Here is a 19772-nt window from a genome sequence, read left to right as displayed (position 1 = left end):
TTTACATAATCTAGATACTATATCTATATATCCCTTACCTACTCTTACAAGTTACGCTTGTAAGAATGTGAATGTGAATCCCTACCCACCTTCAAAACCGCTCTAAGCACCTACGGTAGGCCGAAACTGGCCCCGGTAAATGTCCAACACCCCCCCCCCCCCTCCCTCCCCCCAATGTACAGTTTCCTCCCCCTCAAATGTATATATTCTCTTTTAGAAACTCTGTCTGTAAATAAACAGTACTGTATATCTGTATGTTGTGTATGTCATAAATGTTATGAATTGAAAATGGGGGACCCTGATGTATAGACGAAAGTCTTTCTCTGGTCTGCATCCCCTTAACAATTGTGTGTATTGAGCCGTACTGTATTTATACCCATTCTGCAATCTGTCAATCAATCAAAGGCTGCTGGCCAGTATGACTTACTACAATAGTGTCTTTATACCTGTATCATTGCACATATTAATACTACAACTCTGTACATATATCCGATTATCACTACACCCAGTAGTACTACTAATGTATATATTTTATACCCAGTTTAATCACCTGTACATTGTATATCACTATTGCACTTTACTGTTACATTTGCACTCTGGTTGGATGCCAAACATCTTTTTGTTGTACTGTACTTGTGCTCTACGATGACAGTACATTTGAATGTAATCTAATCTAATCTAATAATAGAATAGAATAGAAATACTTTTATTATCCAGAGGGAAATTTGACACTGCAAATCGCTCAACATTAAACATTTAGACAGAACAGGTCACGAATAAGAATAACAAAACAAATCAAATTGCCTAAGATAAGAATAGAATAAAATAGAATAAAAATGGAATAAAATATACAGTAAATAAATACAGTAAAAATATACTGAAGTCTACAGTAGGTGTAATATTGCAGTGTTGTTTCAAAAGTAAGAGTCCAGGAAGATGGTCACTCTGTGCTCAGTGATGCAGTGAGGCACAGTGATGCATTGTATAGTCTGATGGCTGTTGGAATGAAGGACATGTTCCACAGATTCCTCTTTCTAACAGTGATCACACGTGCCTGTGTTTCCATAATTAAATGTAATGTATTATAATGCACTGGCCCCGGTAAATGTCATGGTACTGGACTATGGTACCAAAGCACCTCAAAGGTGCTAAAAACAAGATTACAAACATCACAAAACAAATTGGTCAGACTACTTGACCTGAGTACAGCAACTTGCAATGGGCCTGGTCTTCAGGATACACTACACCACATAGGTACCCATGTACATGTCGAAATACTTCCCAAAGGTCTATAACAATTGTGTGTATTGAGCCGTACTGTATTGTACCTATTCTGCAATCTGTTAAGTTTTCATTCATTCATTCATGTTTGATTTATAAAAAAATAAATAAAAGAAACGTTCAATTACACCCATCTCTCTTTCTCACCTAGAGAGACCTACAACTATTTAGCAATTAACATAGTCTTCTTTTAGAATAAACTGCTTTTCAAGAATGTCTGATTTTTTATTTGTTTTATTTATTACGACCACTATTATTAAACAAATATTACATACACACACACACACACACACACACACACATAAACGGCGTTTACTCTGAATGAAGACCACATTTTATTTTATTTTATAATACTAAACATTTTGTCTTGGTCACGCATGGCAGATTTCCAAATTACTAAACAAAAAATACGTCATCCCCAAGCGCCTGGGAATTGAACAAAGGGGTCCTTTTGCTTCTAAAGTCGCAGCCGGCTACTTCTGGAAGGTTCTAGTCGCGACGGGAGACGCCGCAGAATCTGAGCCCATCCGACACCGCGCGCCACCGCTTCAAGTTCGGCGATCATCCGTCTCCTTCCCAAGTCTTTGAGTAACAATTTCAGACGAACATCGACAAGAAAGATGCCTGAAATGTCATCTCTATCCAGAAACTCGGGTGGAATAAAAAACAGGGGCGGAGGAGGGGCGTACATAGACCGCGACAAGCCGGCCCAGATTCGATACAGTAATATATCCGCTGGAAAAGGTAAAACATAAAATATTCTACTCGAATACTAGGGTCGGATATCTCCTCTTTAATTTAACTGCTTGCGTCTGTGCCAAATAATGTGTCGTTAGCATAGCGCTTAGCCCGGTGCTGTCCATCATACAGATGCTAGTAACGTGATGGAGGGCTACATCCGGGCGGGCTGGTCGGTCTGTCTGTCTGCATGATGCTACTGATCATCATGACTGTGCAGTCAGTGGACACTTGTTAGCTCAATACAACTCCACTCTGCTAGTATATACTCTTATTTTTGTATCACAAACAGTACTGTATGTGCAAATCTGGTATGTCATAAATGTATAGATGTAGCAGTACTGTCATATGTTATGATGCATTGAAAATGGGGGGACCCTGATGTAAACAAGACTAAAGTCTTTCTCTGGTCTGCATCCCCCTAACAATTGTGTGTATTGAGCCGTACTGTACTCTACCCATTCTGCAATCTGTTAATAAAAATGTTCAATCAATCAAATCAAGTTACCACTGCCTGGCTGCGTCACTGTTGCCATAATGGACAGTAATGCTTAGCTATCCATGGGGGTATGACGTCGTTAAACAATGATGACTGTGTATATTGTTGTGATCCGAATGGCCTTTTCCTTGTTAAGGATGTTGGGGAGAGTGTCTGGAGAGGAGTCAGTACTGACTGATCTTTTTGTTTTTGACAGCTGTCGCAGATGCCATCAGGACCAGTCTTGGGCCCAAGGGCATGGATAAAATGGTCAGTAAACTTCCCTCCTCCCAAATAATAATTCTACCTAACTTCTCTGGTTGTGCAACATGTTTCAAAACGGGACCTGGTTCTTCTTTCAGATCCAGGATGGGAAGGGTGACGTGACTATCACCAACGATGGGGCCACCATCCTGAAACAGATGCAGGTGCTCCACCCTGCAGCCAAAATGGTAGGTTTCCACAACAACAACATCAGACTGACTATTACATCATTCCCACTGAATTCTGATCACGCCACGCCTCTTTTTTTGGAGGGGGGGGAACAACAGGGATTAGACGGCGTTTGTTCATAAACTACAACTTTAGGACGAAACGCAAGGATATAAATCACGCCAAAGACTTAACGAGGCCCAGAAATAGTCATTAATACCTCTTAGTTTTAGTTCACTCGGAGATCCATTAAGCATCATTTTAAATGTCCAGGTAGGCAAATGAGGAAATATCCTGCAGTAGAAAGCTAGCTATCTGGCTGCAAGCTAGCCTTAGCATGGCACAAATTAAGCTGTTGGCCAAAAACACCTCTCCCGGAGTTTTAGGCTAGGGTAGTGGTCCGCAATCCATTAATTTGTGCTAGGCTAGCTTTCAGCTGGATTAGGGCTGGGCGATAAAACGATAACGATAAATATCGCGATAAATTATTTCCTCGAAATAAACATGAAACGTGGTCGCAAAGTTTCGATATATCGATTTTCCAAGCTTGGCTCCGTTCAGCCTCGGCTCAGCTCACTCACTAACAACAACCAACGTTACGTGATGACGTCCTTACGCACCACAGCTCAGGACTCAAGGCTGCTAGGAGACTTAGCTTGCACGGCGCTATTTAATATATTTACGTGCCGAGTATGTGTGTGGCGAGAATTCTGATGCCACGGTTATAGTAGTGTGTGATATACGGTGGACGTCGTTGCAATGTATTGTGGCGGAACAGAGTATTTTAGGGATATTTACTAGTACATTGTCATGGGATACACAGTACTGCTCGCTCTGGCTAACTGCTAACGTGCGCGGACTGATGACGACATCAACTCGAGACATTCACAGCAGAAAAATAAGTCTATTAATAGCCCGTCCATCGGCGCCGGGCATAAAAAGTTAATTAAACTTGACAGACATTATATCGGCGATAATTATCGATATCGAGTTATATGAAAATAATTTTATAATTTTATCGCGATAACGTTTTTGGTCATATCGCCCAGCCCTAAGCTGGATAGCTTTCTCCTGAATACACATACAGTAAATTGATATGCATCTTCTTGTCTGACTCTGGAGACAATGGTAAGCGCATTTCCCATAATGTTGGCGTGCCGTGTTCCTTTTTTTTTTTAAACTTCTGTTATTGTGTGCGTGTCTCCCCAGCTGGTGGAGCTGTCTAAAGCCCAGGATATTGAGGCTGGTGACGGCACCACCTCCGTGGTGGTGATAGCCGGAGCCCTGCTGGACGCCTGCTCCAAGCTGCTCCAGAAGGGTAGGTTCTGGCAATTGCATCGTCTGAAAACCTACTGTGCTCTCCCCACCACAGTGCATAGTTCTACATCTCTTAGGGCTGGGAATCACCACAGTGCATAGTTCTGCATCTATTAGGGCCGAGAATCACTACAGTGCATAGTTCTGCATCTCTTAGGGCTGGGAATCACCACAGTGCATAGTTCTGCATCTCTTAGGGCTGGGAATCACCACAGTGCATAGTTCTGCATCTCTTAGGGCTGGGAATCACCACAGTGCATAGTTCTGCATCTATTAGGGCTGGGAATCACCACAGTGCATAGTTCTGCATCTCTTAGGGCTGGGAATCACCACAGTGCATAGTTCTGCATCTCTTAGGGCCGAGAATCACGAGTGCATAGTTCTGTATCTATTAGGGCCGGGAATCACCAGAGGCCCCACAATACCACATTATCACCATAATAGAGTCAAAATATTTCTATATATTGTGATTTATTACCTTTTTTCAAATTACCGGTATGTCTCCAACGGAAAGCTTTGTAAACATCTGCAATAAATATATACACCTCATCTGTTTTATCTAATAAGATAATGTTTTCAGTCTGCTAACATCATTCCAATCATTTTTATTGCTGTAAAAATGGGATTGTCAAGCAAAACAAATAATAATTAATGAATTATTATTATTTTATATCGGTACACTGTATCAATATAATATCCGCACGTAAAATATGATAATATTATATTGCTATATACATTTTCCCCCCACTCCTACTGGGCAGGTTTAACCTCTTAAGCCTGAGGGGTCCGGTACTGGACCCACAATGACATCGCGCCATAAATCCATCTCTACAGACTGTATGAATTAATGTTGTTTTTTATTTTCAAATGTAGCCAAGAGTAAAGACCCTAACCCTGTCAAAACGGCAGTCAAAGTGTATATTTTCAGCATTATGTTTGTTTACCAACTATTTTTACGGTTATTAGTGAAATATAAGATTATAGAACTCTCAGGACATTGAGTCGGAAACCGGCACATATTGACGGGAGGAAGTGGCGCAGCCAAAAGTGAGTGTAGTCTTTTGAAGGGAGAGACCCAGGGCTTTCTATTGGCTTTCGAATTTCGAAAAACTACACTACCCAGCTCATGCCAGCCCCTGTCAATCATCTGACTTCTGGATTTAGGCGGATTTTCAGAAAATGAGGCTCAAGAGGTTAATCCTGCAACATGAACACATGTTTTTCTCAACCAAGCTGTCGGGGAAATGGCAGGTTCCTGCAAAGAACAATACAGACAAGTCTTTTGTTCCCTCAGCAACCAGACGGTTAAATAAGATGTTCCCTCAGCAACCAGACAGTTAAATAAGATGTTCCCTCAGCAACCAGACAGTTAAATAAGATGTTCCCTCAGCAACCAGACAGTTAAATAAGATGTTCCCTCAGCAACCAGACAGTTAAATAAGATGTTCCCTCAGCAACCAGACAGTTAAATAAGATGTTCCCTCAGCAACCAGACAGTTAAATAAGATGTTCCCTCAGCAACCAGACAGTTAAATGAGATGTTCCCTCAGTAACCAGACAGTTAAATAAGATGTTCCCTCAGCAACCAGACAGTTAAATAAGATGTTCCCTCAGCAACCAGACAGTTAAATAAGATGTTCCCTCAGCAACCAGACAGTTAAATAAGATGTTCCCTCAGTAACCAGACAGTTAAATAAGATGTTCCCTCAGCAACCAGACGGTTAAATAAGATGTTCCCTCAGCAACCAGACAGTTAAATAAGATGTTCCCTCAGTAACCAGACAGTTAAATAAGATGTTCCCTCAGCAACCAGACAGTTAAATAAGATGTTCCCTCAGCAACCAGACTGAACACCGTAGGATCTAACGGTGTTTGTCTAGCGCTATGTGCAGTGGTAATCCTTGTGCAATAATCTGTATGGTGCAATGTGTTTTTTTTATACTATGTTAGGGGACTGCATTGTATATTTCTATTTGTATCTGTTCCTGTGACGGTGACTGTTTGTTTACTGTACCTTTGCTCTTTGACCACTCGAATGTCCCGACTTTAAAAAAAAAGCGTTTCCTACCTTACCTTACCATACCTTAAGGCTTACCCTACCCTACCTTACCATACCTTAAGGCTTACCCTACCTTACCATACCTTAAGGCTTAACCTTATCCTACCTTACCATACCTTACCTTACCTTACCTTAACCCTACCTTACTCTACCCTACCTTACCTTAACCTTACCTCACCCCCTCACCTCACCTTCAATGTGTTTCTGCCGAGCAGGTATCCACCCCACCACCATCTCCGAGTCCTTCCAGAAGGCAGTGGACAAGGGCGTGGAGATCCTGACGGGCATGAGCTCCCCAATGCAGCTGAGCGACCGCGAGACCCTGCTCAACAGCGCCACCACCTCCCTCTGCTCCAAGGTGGTGTCCCAGTACTCCAGCCTGCTGGCGCCCATGAGCGTGGACGCCGTGATGCGCGTCATCGACCCGGCCACGGCCACCAGCGTGGACCTGCACGACATCAAGATCGTCAAGAAGCTCGGGTGAGTGAGGGGGCGTGGCCTAGATGTGCATGAAGAAGACTAGTAACGTGTGCGTGTGATCGTGCGTTAGTAATGAGTGTTGTAGACTATTCGTAATGGGTATTGTAGTCTTAGTAATGGGTAGGCCTGCCACGATAACACATTTTGCTGGGCGATTAATTGCCCCCGAAAATATCGCGATAAGCGATATTATTGCGACCGGTTAGAGAATTTTTTTTTGGCGAAATTTATTTCCCAAAACTTTTATTTTGAAGCCCACCGCTCCGTCTTTTCCGGTGTTTTAGACTTTTATTTTGAAGCCCACCGACCGGACCGGAAGTATTGTTGTAATTATCAGGTACTTTTTTAGTCCCTGCTCTGTCGTGGTTCCAAGCGAGTGAGATGCATGCATCTTATTGGTAGAAGTGGTACCAGAAAAGTCACGTGAAACACTGCAGACCACTGATTGGTCAGAATAGAGACGAGTCACTCGTTGGATAGTCTGAGGGAGTCTGAACCAAAACAGAACGCCGCATAGGATTTCATAATCATTATGTTTGCAGCAGGCACAAGTGCAATAAACAAAGGATACAGTCACTGTGTATTCTGCCTCATTTATTGATTAAACAAAACCGACATCAACACAATTTGCCACCGAGCGGAGAGTTTAGTCTCGCAAAAAGATCGCTGACTTGTTAAGGCTTGTTGTTAGGTTAGGTGCTAATGTTGTGCTAGCGTTTTAGCATGGCTATCGTACATAGCGTGATCAATATAACTCGCTATTGATTGTTTGTATGAGTAACGTTAATGCTAGTAGAATAGACACAATGAGGGGTAACGTTAGCCCCACGGAGCTCCTGTGCTGTGCTCTGTAGTAAAGCCAGCGGCCCGCCTCCCAACACGGACAGTGACTGAGAAGGGGCACTGGTTCCGCCTCAAACAAACGCGCAAATACAGTAGCAATTAATCGCGCCCGTCAAAATCATTGCATTCATTTTAATTATCGCGGCAATTAATCGATTTATTGCTTATCGCGGCAGGCCTAGTAATGGGCATTGTAGTCTTAGTAATGGGCATTGTAGTCTTAGTAATGGGTATTGTAGTCTTAGTAATGGGCATTGTAGTCTTAGTAATGGGTATTGTAGTCTTAGTAATGGGTATTGTAGTCTTAGTAATGGGTATTGTAGTCTTAGTAAGGTAATGGGTATTGTAGTCTTAGTAATGAGTATTGTAGTATATTAGTAATGGGTATTATAGTATATTAGTAATGGGTATTGTAGTCTTAGTAATGGGTATTGTAGTCTTAGTAATGGGTATTGTAGTCTTAGTAATGAGTATTGTAGTATATTAGTAATGGGTATTATAGTATATTAGTAATGGGTATTGTAGTCTTAGTAATGGGTATTGTAGTCTATTAGTAATAATGGGTATTGTGGTCTACTGGTAATGAGGATTGTAGTCAATTGGTATTAAGTATTAATAAGTACTTTCTACTTCATGTGTATGTCATGCACCTCTTTGCTGTCAGTAACCGTGTGTGTGTGTGTGTGTAGTGGGACCATTGATGACTGTGAGCTGGTGGACGGTCTGGTTCTGACCCAGAAGGTGGTGAACACTGGCGTGTCCCGTGTGGAGAAGGCAAGGATCGGACTCATCCAGTTCTGCCTGTCCCCTCCTAAAACAGACGTGAGTCACTATTAATACATAACCAATACACAACTAACTCCTCACACTGACCACATAAATAACTCCTACATTTGCAAAAATGGATAACTCCACATAACTAACTCTACATAAATAAATCAAATGGCCAGCTACATAAATAACTACTAACTCTACATAAATATCAAGTACTATACTAAATAAACTAACTTACTAGTCAATCAGCCATAGTAGAACGTGTTTTGTTTGAATAAAAACACTTTCACATCTGATGAAATGTACCAGCTTTGGCTGGCGCTCAGTGTTAATTTCAAGGTATTGTATTGGTGAGCTATTGTAGGGCCCTATGCAATCCGTTTTATCTTTTCCTGTTTTCGGATTTGAATTTTCCTGTTTTTGGATTTCTCTGCTTTTTATATATTTTTTTCCTTTTGGATTTAAGTTTAACCACAAAAAAAACGATACAAAATTAGGTTCAACTAACTTTAATAACAGTACATCTGCCGTACAACAGTGCCAGTGCAGTTCAATGCAGTTCAACTGCAGTGCAATAACTAAATAATAATACAAAATAATAATTTTTCGTTTTTTTTAATTTATTTTTTACGGTTTCATGCTTCTCCCCATCTCTGGCTGACATCACCATTGTGATACATGATTATTAGGTGCTTTGTGTTTTCCTCAGTGAGGGATTCTTTTTTGTCGATCAGCAGAGTTTTGTACTTGCTGAAGCTTCTCTCTGTATAATTATGCAGCCTGGTTCATATCACCAGCTCTATGCAGCATGGTTCATATCACCAGCTCTATGCAGCGCGTCTCACTTCCTCGTTGCTCTGCCCTAAAATCCTCGTCCGTTCACTGCATCTGCTGCCGTTGTGTGTCTCAGATGGACAACCAGATCGTGGTGTCTGACTACGCCCAGATGGACCGCGTCCTGAGGGAGGAGCGCACCTACATCCTCAACCTGATCAAGCAGATCAAGAAGGCCGGCTGCAACGTCCTGCTCATCCAGAAGTCTATCCTCAGGTAAAACTACAGTTTCACCGCCACTAGGTGTTGCACTAGAGCACCGGCGTGTCATTTGTCCAATCGGGTGCATTTCAGGTGGGCAAATGGGAAGTATAGGGAGGGGATTGATGCATGCCTGCAACATTCATTTTGTACCCGCCAACATTAAAAAAAAAAATGATCAATAAATGTTTGGGGGTGAAAGCAATACTTTTATTCCACACTTTTCTACAAAGCTCTGTGGATGTATTAAATAAAAAATATTATTACTCTACATGGACATTTTATCTATGGCACCTTTTAATATTGATTACAAATCTAGAAAATATTCCATATTCCTCCATGGGACAGGAAGCCTGTGGCTGTTTGTTTTATAAATTGGGTGCATAATTCTACCAGCCAAATATTGAAATCTATAATGGGAATTAAGAAACCTGCTAAAGTATCTAGTAGAGGAGACAATCTCACCATCAGACATGATTTGGCTGGTATTCATTACCCACCTGTACCTATTCTATTCCATCTATTTATTACCCACCTGTACCCATTATATTCCATCTAATCATTACCCACCTGTACCCATTCTATTCTATCTAATCATTACCCACCTGTACCCATTCTATTCTATCTAATCATTACCCACCTGTACCCATTCTATTCCATCTAATCATTACCCACCTGTACCATTCTATTCCATCTAATCATTACCCACCTGTACCCATTCTATTCTATCTAATCATTACCCACCTGTACCTATTCTATTCCATCTAATCATTACCCACCTGTACCTATTCTATTCCATCTAATCATTACCCACCTGTACCCATTCTATTCTATCTATTTATTACCCACCTGTACCTATTCTATTCTATCTATTTATTACCCACCTGTACCTATTCTATTCTATTCAGCCATCATCTTCCATCTTTCCATCAAAACCTCACAATGTGTTCAGCTCAGATACTAACAGACTAATACTGATGGAGGTGTTCTGAGTGGACCGGTTTATACTGATGGTTCTGAGTGGACCGGTTTATAGTGATGGAGAGGTTCTGAGTGGACCGGTTTATACTGATGGAGAGGTTCTGAGTGGACCGGTTTATACTGATGGAGAGGGAGGTTCTGAGTGGACCGGTTTATACTGATGCAGAGGGAGGTTCTGAGTGGACCGGTTTATACTGATGCAGAGGGAGGTTCTGAGTGGACCGGTTTATACTGATGCAGAGGGAGGTTCTGAGTGGACCGGTTTATACTGATGCAGAGGGAGGTTCTGAGTGGACCGGTTTATACTGATGCAGAGGGAGGTTCTGAGTGGACCGGTTTATACTGATGGAGAGGGAGGTTCTAAGTGGACCGGTTTGATTCTGATACTCTTCCTCACAGAGATGCTATGAGCGACCTGGCCCTGCACTTCCTCAACAAGATGAAGATCATGGTCATCAAGGAGATCGAGAGGGAGGACATTGAATTCATCTGCAAGGTAAAAAAAAAAATCCACTGTCGCCAGTCGAACCATAGTGCATCCGGACGGGGCGGCAGAATGGCCTAAGGGGGGGTCGAGGGGGCGGAGCCTAACCCTCTGTCCAATAGGATCGATGCAACGTTAAAAAAAAGATCGGTTCATATTGCGATATAGCAGTAGCATCTGAAACGCTGTGTAGACATTACAGCAGAGCAGGGCTACATATTGTGCCTATTTTGCGACCCGAAATAAGTCCCTGCTGCTTCCCCCCCCGCAACGGGTCAAATGCATCCAACATGCTTTGCATCCTCGGCGCCATTCCTTTATGCCCACGTATGCTGAGGGTCCATCCAGATGATGATATTTAAACATAAAAAATACAATACATAATACATTTATTCATGATCATCTTGCAACATAATAGGAACGGTTTGGGAGAGGAAGGGGTTTTAGGTTGCGTGTTGTGAGTTCCAAAAACATTTACTTAAAGTTTAAAGCTCAATATATCAAAACGTGGCACTTTACAGTGAACAGGAGGTCTATTTGTATTAAAAACAATAGATTGTAGGGCGGCCGGGTAGTGCAGCGGACCAAGCGCCTGTCTACCACCGCAGAGACAGTGGGATCGAATCCAGCTGCAGTACCTCCGGCTTGATCGGCCGTCCATACTGACACAATTGGCAGTGTCAGCGGGTGGGAAAGCCGGTGGGATGGGTATCCTGGTCGTTGTAAACAGCGACTCCTACAGTTCGGTCGGGGAGCCTGCACAGCGAGGGAAGGATCTGGGGGAGGTAGTGTGACCCTTCCACACGTTACACTCCCCCAGTGAGAGTCCGCGCTGCCAGGTGAAAAGAAGCGGTGGGCTGGCTACACATGTGGCGGAGGAAGCATGTGATAGTCTCAGACTCTCAGCCCTCCCGGACCGACGGTAGGGGGTAGAGTGCGCAACGACCAGGAAGGGGATTGGGAATTGGCATAACGACTAACATTAAGATGGGAGAAAAACGGAAAAAAGGAGGGGGGGGGGGGAAAGATAATACAAAAAAATAAGATTGTTTTTAATTTAAATGTCTGGAAGAGCTAAAAAAAAAAAAAAAATCTCAAATGATATTTCCGTTGCCTTTTTTGAGTTTATCTAAATGTTACCGATTGTGTTAAATGGGCATATAATATCGTCTCATATCGATCGCAGTCGCCTGAATCGAATCCTATCGTATCGTGGCAGACTTTGTGATATCGGCAAATATCGTATCGTGATGAAACTGGTGATTCCCACCCCTAGTTGTTATGTTGTTACGTTACATGTTGGAAAGACTCATTTCAATTGCCTTGTGTGTGTCCCCAATTACCCCCCCCCCCCCCCCCCCCGCAGACCCTCGGCACCAAGCCCATCGCCCACATCGACCACTTCCTCCCGGAGATGCTGGGGTCAGCCGAGCTGGCGGAGGAGGTCAGCCTGGACGGGTCTGGCAAGCTGGTCAAGGTACGGATGATGATGATGATGCTGCTGCTGCTTCACTGATATGGAACAGTTTAGTTACTGTGGCTAATGTTCCCCAGTTCATTCATTAAAAATATCCCTGCAGGATTCACATTTGCAATGCTCAGTTATTAAAATAACCACATAGACATAGTGTGTGTCGCGACTCGCGAGCGCCGTATAGCTATGACGTGCATTATTTAGGACAAAGTAAATCCATAGGCTGAATATGATTTTATTATCGGCATTTTAGGTCTTATTATTTTACATTTCAAAAGCCCCCTCTAGAAAAACTAAGCACAAAAACATAATTCATAATGGGATCTGTGAGGAAGGGAGCTGGCATTTTTTTGCGCGGCCGTGGCCAGTTTATCCAGTTTAACTGAACTAAACCCTGCGCTGGAACAGGTTCAAACTTTTTGATCTGTTGCCATATTGATTTAGACAAAAGTGCTTCGGGGAACCGAAAGGTCTGACTTAGTTATCCTGAAAATGATCCGGCTAACTCAGTTAGCCAGGTACGAGGAACGGGGCCCTGGTGTTTCTCACGATACTGAAGGCGATCTGTCCCGTGTCCTCCCCCCCTGTGTGTCTAGATCACCGGCTGTGCCAGTCCCGGCAAGACTGTGTGCATCGTGGTGCGCGGCTCCAACAAGCTGGTGATCGAGGAGGCCGAGCGCTCCATCCACGACGCGCTGTGTGTCATCCGCTGTCTGGTCAAGAAGAGGTGGGTTCATGAGGCAGACTGTAGAAGGCTGAGGTGAAGAGATGGTAGTAGTAGTAGTAGTTTATTTATTATATAGATACGTTTCTAGAGTGCACAGTGGCAGACTGTGTTAGAAGGCTGAGGTGAAGGCGGTTAGGTGGCCGAGCGGAGATTGCGTTCGTCACCAACCCCGGAGCTGTGAGCTGGATTCGCCTGTTCGAATCCAGCTCACAGCTCCGGGGGGTGTCACCAGCTTGGCTGGCCGTTCACACTAATACAATTGGCTGTATTAGAGGGTGGGAGAAGCTGGCGGGGTGGGTCCGGGTCGTTGTAAACAGCGACTCCTACAGTTCGGTCGGGGCGCCTGCTAAGCGCGGATAGGACCTGAGGGGGGTAGTGTGATCCTTCCACACGCTACGCCCTTTCAGTGAGAATCCGCGCTGCCAGGTGAAAAGAAGCGGTGATTGGCTGGACGTGTGTCGGAGGAAGCACGTGGTAGCCTCCACTCTCCCAGATGATCCGACTGTGGGGGGTAAGTGCGCAGCGACCAGGAAGGGATTGGGAATTGGCATACGACTAACATTGGGATGGGAGAAAAATCGGAGGAAAAATGGAGGGGGAAAAAGACCAATAAAAAAAAAAGGCTGAGGTGAAGAGATGCGTTTTCAGAGTGCAAACTGGCAGAATGTATTAAAATAGCAGCATAAACGACAATAAAATAGCTCTCATTTACAATACAATAATCGGATCCTTTAATGCGTCCCTCCCTCCACCTGCTCCTCAGGGCTCTCATTGCCGGTGGCGGAGCCCCAGAGATCGAGCTGGCGCTGCGGCTGGCGGAGTACTCCCGCACCCTGGGTGGCATGGAGGCCTACTGCGTGCGGGCCTACGCCGACGCCATGGAGGTCATCCCCTCCACGCTGGCGGAGAACGCGGGTCTCAACCCCATCTCTACCGTCACGGAGCTCCGTAACAGGCACGCACAGGGGGAGAAAACTGCCGGCATCAATGTCCGCAAGGTGGGTAGTGTCCCCCCTTTATCGTTTAAAGGAACACTCCAACATTTTGGGAAATTAGCTTATTTGCTATCGCTTAAAGGAACACTCCAACATTTTGGGAAATTAGCTTATTTGCCATCTACCCTGGAGTTAGACAAGAAGATACATACCTTTTTTCTTCTCTGTGCATGCAGTAGGAGTAGGGAGACGTGCACCGTTAGCCTAGCTTAGCGTCAGTCACTGGAAGTAGGTTCCTCCATTAGCCTAGTTCCCAACGTCTTCCTACTCCTACTGCATGCACAGAGAAGAACAAGGTATGTATCTTCTTGTCCAACTCCAGGGTAGATGGCAAATACGCTAATTTCCTTTAAGATCTTAGTAGGAGAGTGATGGTAATATATCAATACTATATCATCAGCGTATGTTAGTAGACATGTTTTATATCAATACTATATCATCAGTGTATGTTAGTAGACATGGTTATATATCAATACTATATCATCAGCGTATGTTAGTAGACATGGTTTTATATCAATACTATATCATCAGCGTATGTTAGTAGACATGGTTTTATATCAATACTATATCATCAGTGTATGTTAGTAGACATGGTTATATATCAATACTATATCATCAGCGTATGTTAGTAGACATGGTTTTATATCAATACTATATCATCAGCGTATGTTAGTAGACATGGTTTTATATCAATACTATATCATCAGCGTATGTTAGTAGACATGGTTTTATATCAATACTATATCATCAGCATATGTTAGTAGACATGGTTTTATATCAATACTATATCATCAGCGTATGTTAGTAGACATGGTTTTATATCAATACTATATCATCAGCGTATGTTAGTAGACATGCTAAAAGCCTCTCGTCTCTCAGGGTGGGATCTCCAACATCCTGGAGGAGCTGGTCGTTCAGCCTCTGTTGGTGTCCCTCAGCGCTCTGACTCTGGCCACCGAGACGGTCCGCTGCATCCTCAAGATTGACGACGTGGTAAGAAACGCAGACTAAGTCGATGCTCATTGTGGTTTATGGTGGAGTCTGTTAGTGGGCGGTCTGTTAGCGGGGGTGTGTTAGCGGAGGATCTAGGGGGGGTCTGTTAGCAGAGTATCTAGGGAGGTCTGTTAGCGGAGGGGGGTCTGTTAGCGGACGATCTAGGGAGGTCTGTTAGTGGGGGGTCTGTTAGCAGAGTATCTAGGGAGGTCTGTTGGCGGAGGATCTAGGGGGGTCTCTGTTAGCGGAGGGGGGTCTGTTAGCGGACGATCTAGGGAGGTCTGTTAGCGGAGGGGGGTCTGTTAGCGGAGGATCTAGGGGGGTCTGTTAGTGGGGAGTCTGTTAGAGGAGGATCTAGGGAGGTCTGTTAGTGGGGAGTCTGTTAGCGGAGGATCTAGGGGGGTCTGTTAGCGGAGGATCTAGGGGGGTCTGTTAGCGGACGATCTAGGGGGCTCTGTTAGTGGGGGTCTGTTAGCGGAGGATCTAGGGGGGTCTGTTAGCGGAGGATCTAGGGGGGTCTGTTAGCGGGGGGTCTAGGGGGGTCTGTTAGCGGGGGGTCTAGGGGGCTCTGTTAGCGGGGGGTCTGTTAGCGGAGGATCTAGGGGGCTCTGTTAGCGGGGGGTCTGTTAGCGGAGGATCTAGGGGGCTCTGTTAGCGGGGGGTCTGTTAGCAGAGGATCGTGGGGGGTCTGTTAGTGGGGGGTCTGTTAGCAGAGTATCTAGGGAGGTCTGTTGGCGGAGGATCTAGGGGGGTCTCTGTTAGCGGAGGGGGGTCTGTTAGCGGACGATCTAGGGAGGTCTGTTAGCGGAGGGGGGTCTGTTAGCGTAGGATCTAGGGGGGTCTGTTAGTGGGGAGTCTGTTAGAGGAGGATCTAGGGAGGTCTGTTAGTGGGGAGTCTGTTAGCGGAGGATCTAGGGGGGTCTGTTAGCGGAGGATCTAGGGGGGTCTGTTAGCGGAGGATCTAGGGGGGTCTGTTAGCGGAGGATCTAGGGGGGGTCTGTTAGCGGAGGATCTAGGGGGGGTCTGTTAGCGGAGGATCTAGGGGGGTCTGTTAGCGGAGGATCTAGGGGGGTCTGTTAGCGGGGGGTCTAGGGGGCTCTGTTAGCGGAGGATCTAGGGGGGTCTGTTAGCGGGGGCTCTGTTAGCGGGGGGTCTGTTAGCGGAGGATCTAGGGGGGTCTGTTAGCGGGGGGTCTGTTAGCGGAGGATCTAGGGGGCTCTGTTAGCGGGGGGTCTGTTAGCGGAGGATCTAGGGGGCTCTGTTAGCGGGGGGTCTGTTAGCCGAGGATCTAGGGGGCTCTGTTAGCGGGGGGTCTGTTAGCAGAGGATCGTTGGAGGTCTGTTAGTGGGGGGTCTGTTAGCGGGGGGTCTGTTGGAGATTGGTCCCAGGCAGAAAGTGTTTAAAGGGGCACTTCACCAAAAAAAACAATGCTGATTTATTTTGCACATAATCTCACACTGTTGATGCTAATTGTTAATGTTAATTATAGCAGCATGAAATGCTAAGCTAGCAGTTCCCTAAGATAGACGATGTATTTTCTACATCCTTTCACAGAGCTCGAATTAACACGGCACAAGGATTTAATGTCCCAGATGACATCACTGGTGGCCATATTAAAATGTTGCTGGTGGCCATATTCCACTCTGAATAACTAAATTAACGTGTGCAAAAGATTATGTGCAAAATAAATCGTTGTTTGGCGTAGTTTTTTTTGGGTGACGTGCCCCTTTAAGAACTCTTGTACAGCCCTGGCGCCTTGTGAATCATTGTACATGAGGGTTATTTACTGTAGGTGGGCTTTCGATTGTCACAATAAGTATTTCTCACTCGAAGCATCTTTTAATATTGGTTTCTGTCCTCGTCCCGCAGGTCAACACCCGATAAATCTTCTCCGTCTGGGAGGAGCCGTTAGTGAGCCTGTTGGTGCCGCAGGAGACCCTGGGACTCTGCTCGTTGAGATCTGCGTGTCCAGACGTCCTCTATAGTTGTTACGTTGTGTAATTTAATAAAGACCACTTGTTGTTTTTTTTGACACTCCCCATCTCTCGCCTGCGTGGTTCTTGATGTTAACACTGGTTTCGCCACGTTTACCCTCCTCACTACAGAAGGTTAACCTTTCACTACAGACCTTTCACTACAGAAGGTTAACCTTTACACTACAGAAGGTTAACCCTTTCACTACCACATTACAGAAGGTTAACCTTTCACTACCACACTACAGAAGGTTAACCCTTTCACTACCACACTACAGAAGGTTAACCTTTCACTACCACACTACAGAAGGTTAACCTTTCACTACCACACTACAGAAGGTTAACCCTTTCACTACCACACTACAGAAGGTTAACCCTTTCACTACCACATTACAGAAGGTTAACCCTTTCACTACCACACTACAGACGGTTAACCCTTTCACTACCACACTACAGAAGGTTAACCTTTCACTACCACATTACAGAAGGTTAACCTTTCACTACCACATTACAGAAGGTTAACCCTTTCACTACCACATTACAGAAGGTTAACCCTTTCACTACCACACTACAGAAGGTTAACCTTTCACTACCACATTACAGAAGGTTAACCCTTTCACTACCACATTACAGAAGGTTAACCCTTTCACTACCACATTACAGAAGGTTAACCCTTTCACTACCACATTACAGAAGGTTAACCCTTTCACTACCACACTACAGACCGTTAACAGTGTAGTGTGGCTGTGAAAGGGTTAACCCTCTGGTAGAGTGGTAGTGAAAGGGTTAAATAGGCTTCCATATGGGAGGCGGATACCTGGGTGGAGCCTGAGCAGCGCTCTGCCCGTCACTCTTCCTCCAACCGGCATCCCTGCTCTCTGATGACGACCGGGGCCAATTTAGAGAGATCGCAACGGACAGATACAGGGCAGATGAGCCACATGGGATCAATAACAGCACTTTACCTAGAAACTGCCACTCCACTGTCAACCCTTCTGTAGTGTGGGTAGTGAAAGGGTTAATGAAATAACATGGTCATTTGAGGTACTAGAACACAAATGTTGAAATGACAATAGCTGTGTATGTTGCTCCCTCACTGAGGGCAAAGCAAAGACTACTCGGACGGCTCTTAGAGTTGTGAGCATTAGCTAGCTAGCTTGACTACTTAAACAATGAGACCGAGTGGCCATTTCTGCATCACCGGGCGGGAAATAAAAAAGCATGTCCAAAGTTTATCCCGTGTGTTGATTTGTCATTCATGTGTTGCTCCTCTTGTATCTACTCATTCGCTCCGGTGTCATTAAAAGGATGTCATTGAAAATCAACCCTCTGGGGGAGGGTTGTTGCCCACCTGATTTCAGATTCAAAGTGCCGTTTTTAAAACGTATGTAAAATCCACACTTCCAGGTGTCTCGAAACTGTTTCACCAGTATCCAGCTAGAACCGGATATTGGAAATTGTTGATCGGTTTCTAGCTGTTTTCTGAAACCATACCTTTTTAAACATGTACGAGTCCTAGATAGCTCAACACCAGCGAATAACGAGCATTCTTTAATAAACATTCACATCCTTTATCCCTTATTTCGGAGCTACAAGCCTTAACATTTTTTACTTATGTGTTGTGATAACCTTTTTTTGATCGCCATTTTCTATTTTTCTCCCTTCCCCAATTTCGTATCGTCCAATTCTACCCTCCTCTGTCTCGAACGCTGTTAGGCCATGCCTCCCACTGGCCGGCTGCAATGTGGACGAAGCCTTGCATCACGTGTCGCCTCCGGTACTCGAGGAGGCTCGTTATTAAAACTGCGTTTTTATAGGGCAACTGGGATGGAGTTTTTCTCTTCCGAGCGCCAGTTTACTAGGTTTGTCTCGACGAATTCTCGTTCATATCTGGGGGATGTTAACGGAATAGATCAAAGCATAGGTAGAGGGGTCTCACGCCCTTGGGGTGGGCCACTGAGCGCGGTACGAATAGGACCGTCTGGGTGGCGCCCTCTATAATGTTTTAGATCGACACGCGTACCTACCCCCTCTCCTGGAGTGGGGATGTCGGTGTGATTAGGGCACAGGACTGGTTCTGGTCACGCTGGTCCAGGTCAGTTAACCCGTTGTCCGCCGGGGACGCAGATCTTCTGTTCTGGTACCCTGAGGGACTTGTGCTTTTTTCAGGGGGGAAAATGCCGGGTCGGCCCGGGTGTCACAGGGTTTGATATTATGGAGATGTTCGTTCTCCATTCTTTTCGCCCCTCTCTTCTCCCGCTTACGCATGGCTGAGAGGGGGCTGTTGCGGTGGTTTTTGTAGTACTCCTCTGGCATCTCTGTGTACATCCCGGTCCGAAGTCGTTTTTGTCGACCCGTAGGCCTGGGATAACCCCTTTTTGAAAACTGAAACACTTGTACTGCGGTATAGCCAGTGTATACCCGCAGGTGTGTTTTGGAGTTTTTTCCTGAGGGGTTATAGGAACAACCACCGCATGAAGAGGATGGTTGATTCCCTGGTGTGTTGGAGCGGAGTCAACTCCCGGGTTACCCGGTTGAGTGTGCCCCTGCACGTTCATGACGTCTGCCAATCGTGTCAGCCTTCTCTGCCTCGGCCCCTCTAGAGAGTGGGATTTTTTGGTGGAGGCTTTGACATGGTACTCAAACAATGCCAGCATACGCCCCTTCCGCCGGGGTGCTCTTTTCAGTTGACCCCTTTGGCGCCTGTC

General features: G+C 45.0%; 1 protein-coding gene across 1 annotated transcript; it reads left to right on the top strand.

The window, feature by feature from the left end:
• Positions 1 to 1737: 1737 nt before the first annotated feature.
• Positions 1738 to 17128, top strand: cct4 (chaperonin containing TCP1, subunit 4 (delta)). Its single transcript, XM_084318061.1, has 13 exons — positions 1738 to 2025; positions 2715 to 2767; positions 2860 to 2949; positions 4139 to 4247; positions 6521 to 6785; positions 8318 to 8450; positions 9313 to 9452; positions 10818 to 10914; positions 12269 to 12379; positions 12973 to 13103; positions 13867 to 14101; positions 14978 to 15091; positions 16961 to 17128. Exons 1-13 carry the CDS (start codon positions 1902 to 1904, stop codon positions 16973 to 16975), a joined length of 1617 nt encoding a protein of 538 aa, XP_084174187.1. The 5' UTR covers positions 1738 to 1901; the 3' UTR covers positions 16976 to 17128.
• The last annotated feature ends 2644 nt before the right edge of the window (positions 17129 to 19772 follow it).

This window comes from Notolepis coatsorum, assembly GCF_963971535.1.
Source record: "Notolepis coatsorum genome assembly, chromosome: 7".
Lineage (NCBI taxonomy): Eukaryota > Metazoa > Chordata > Actinopteri > Aulopiformes > Paralepididae > Notolepis > Notolepis coatsorum.
The sequence above is the reverse complement of the archived record's forward strand: the minus strand, read 5'-3'. Positions and strand labels throughout refer to the sequence as shown.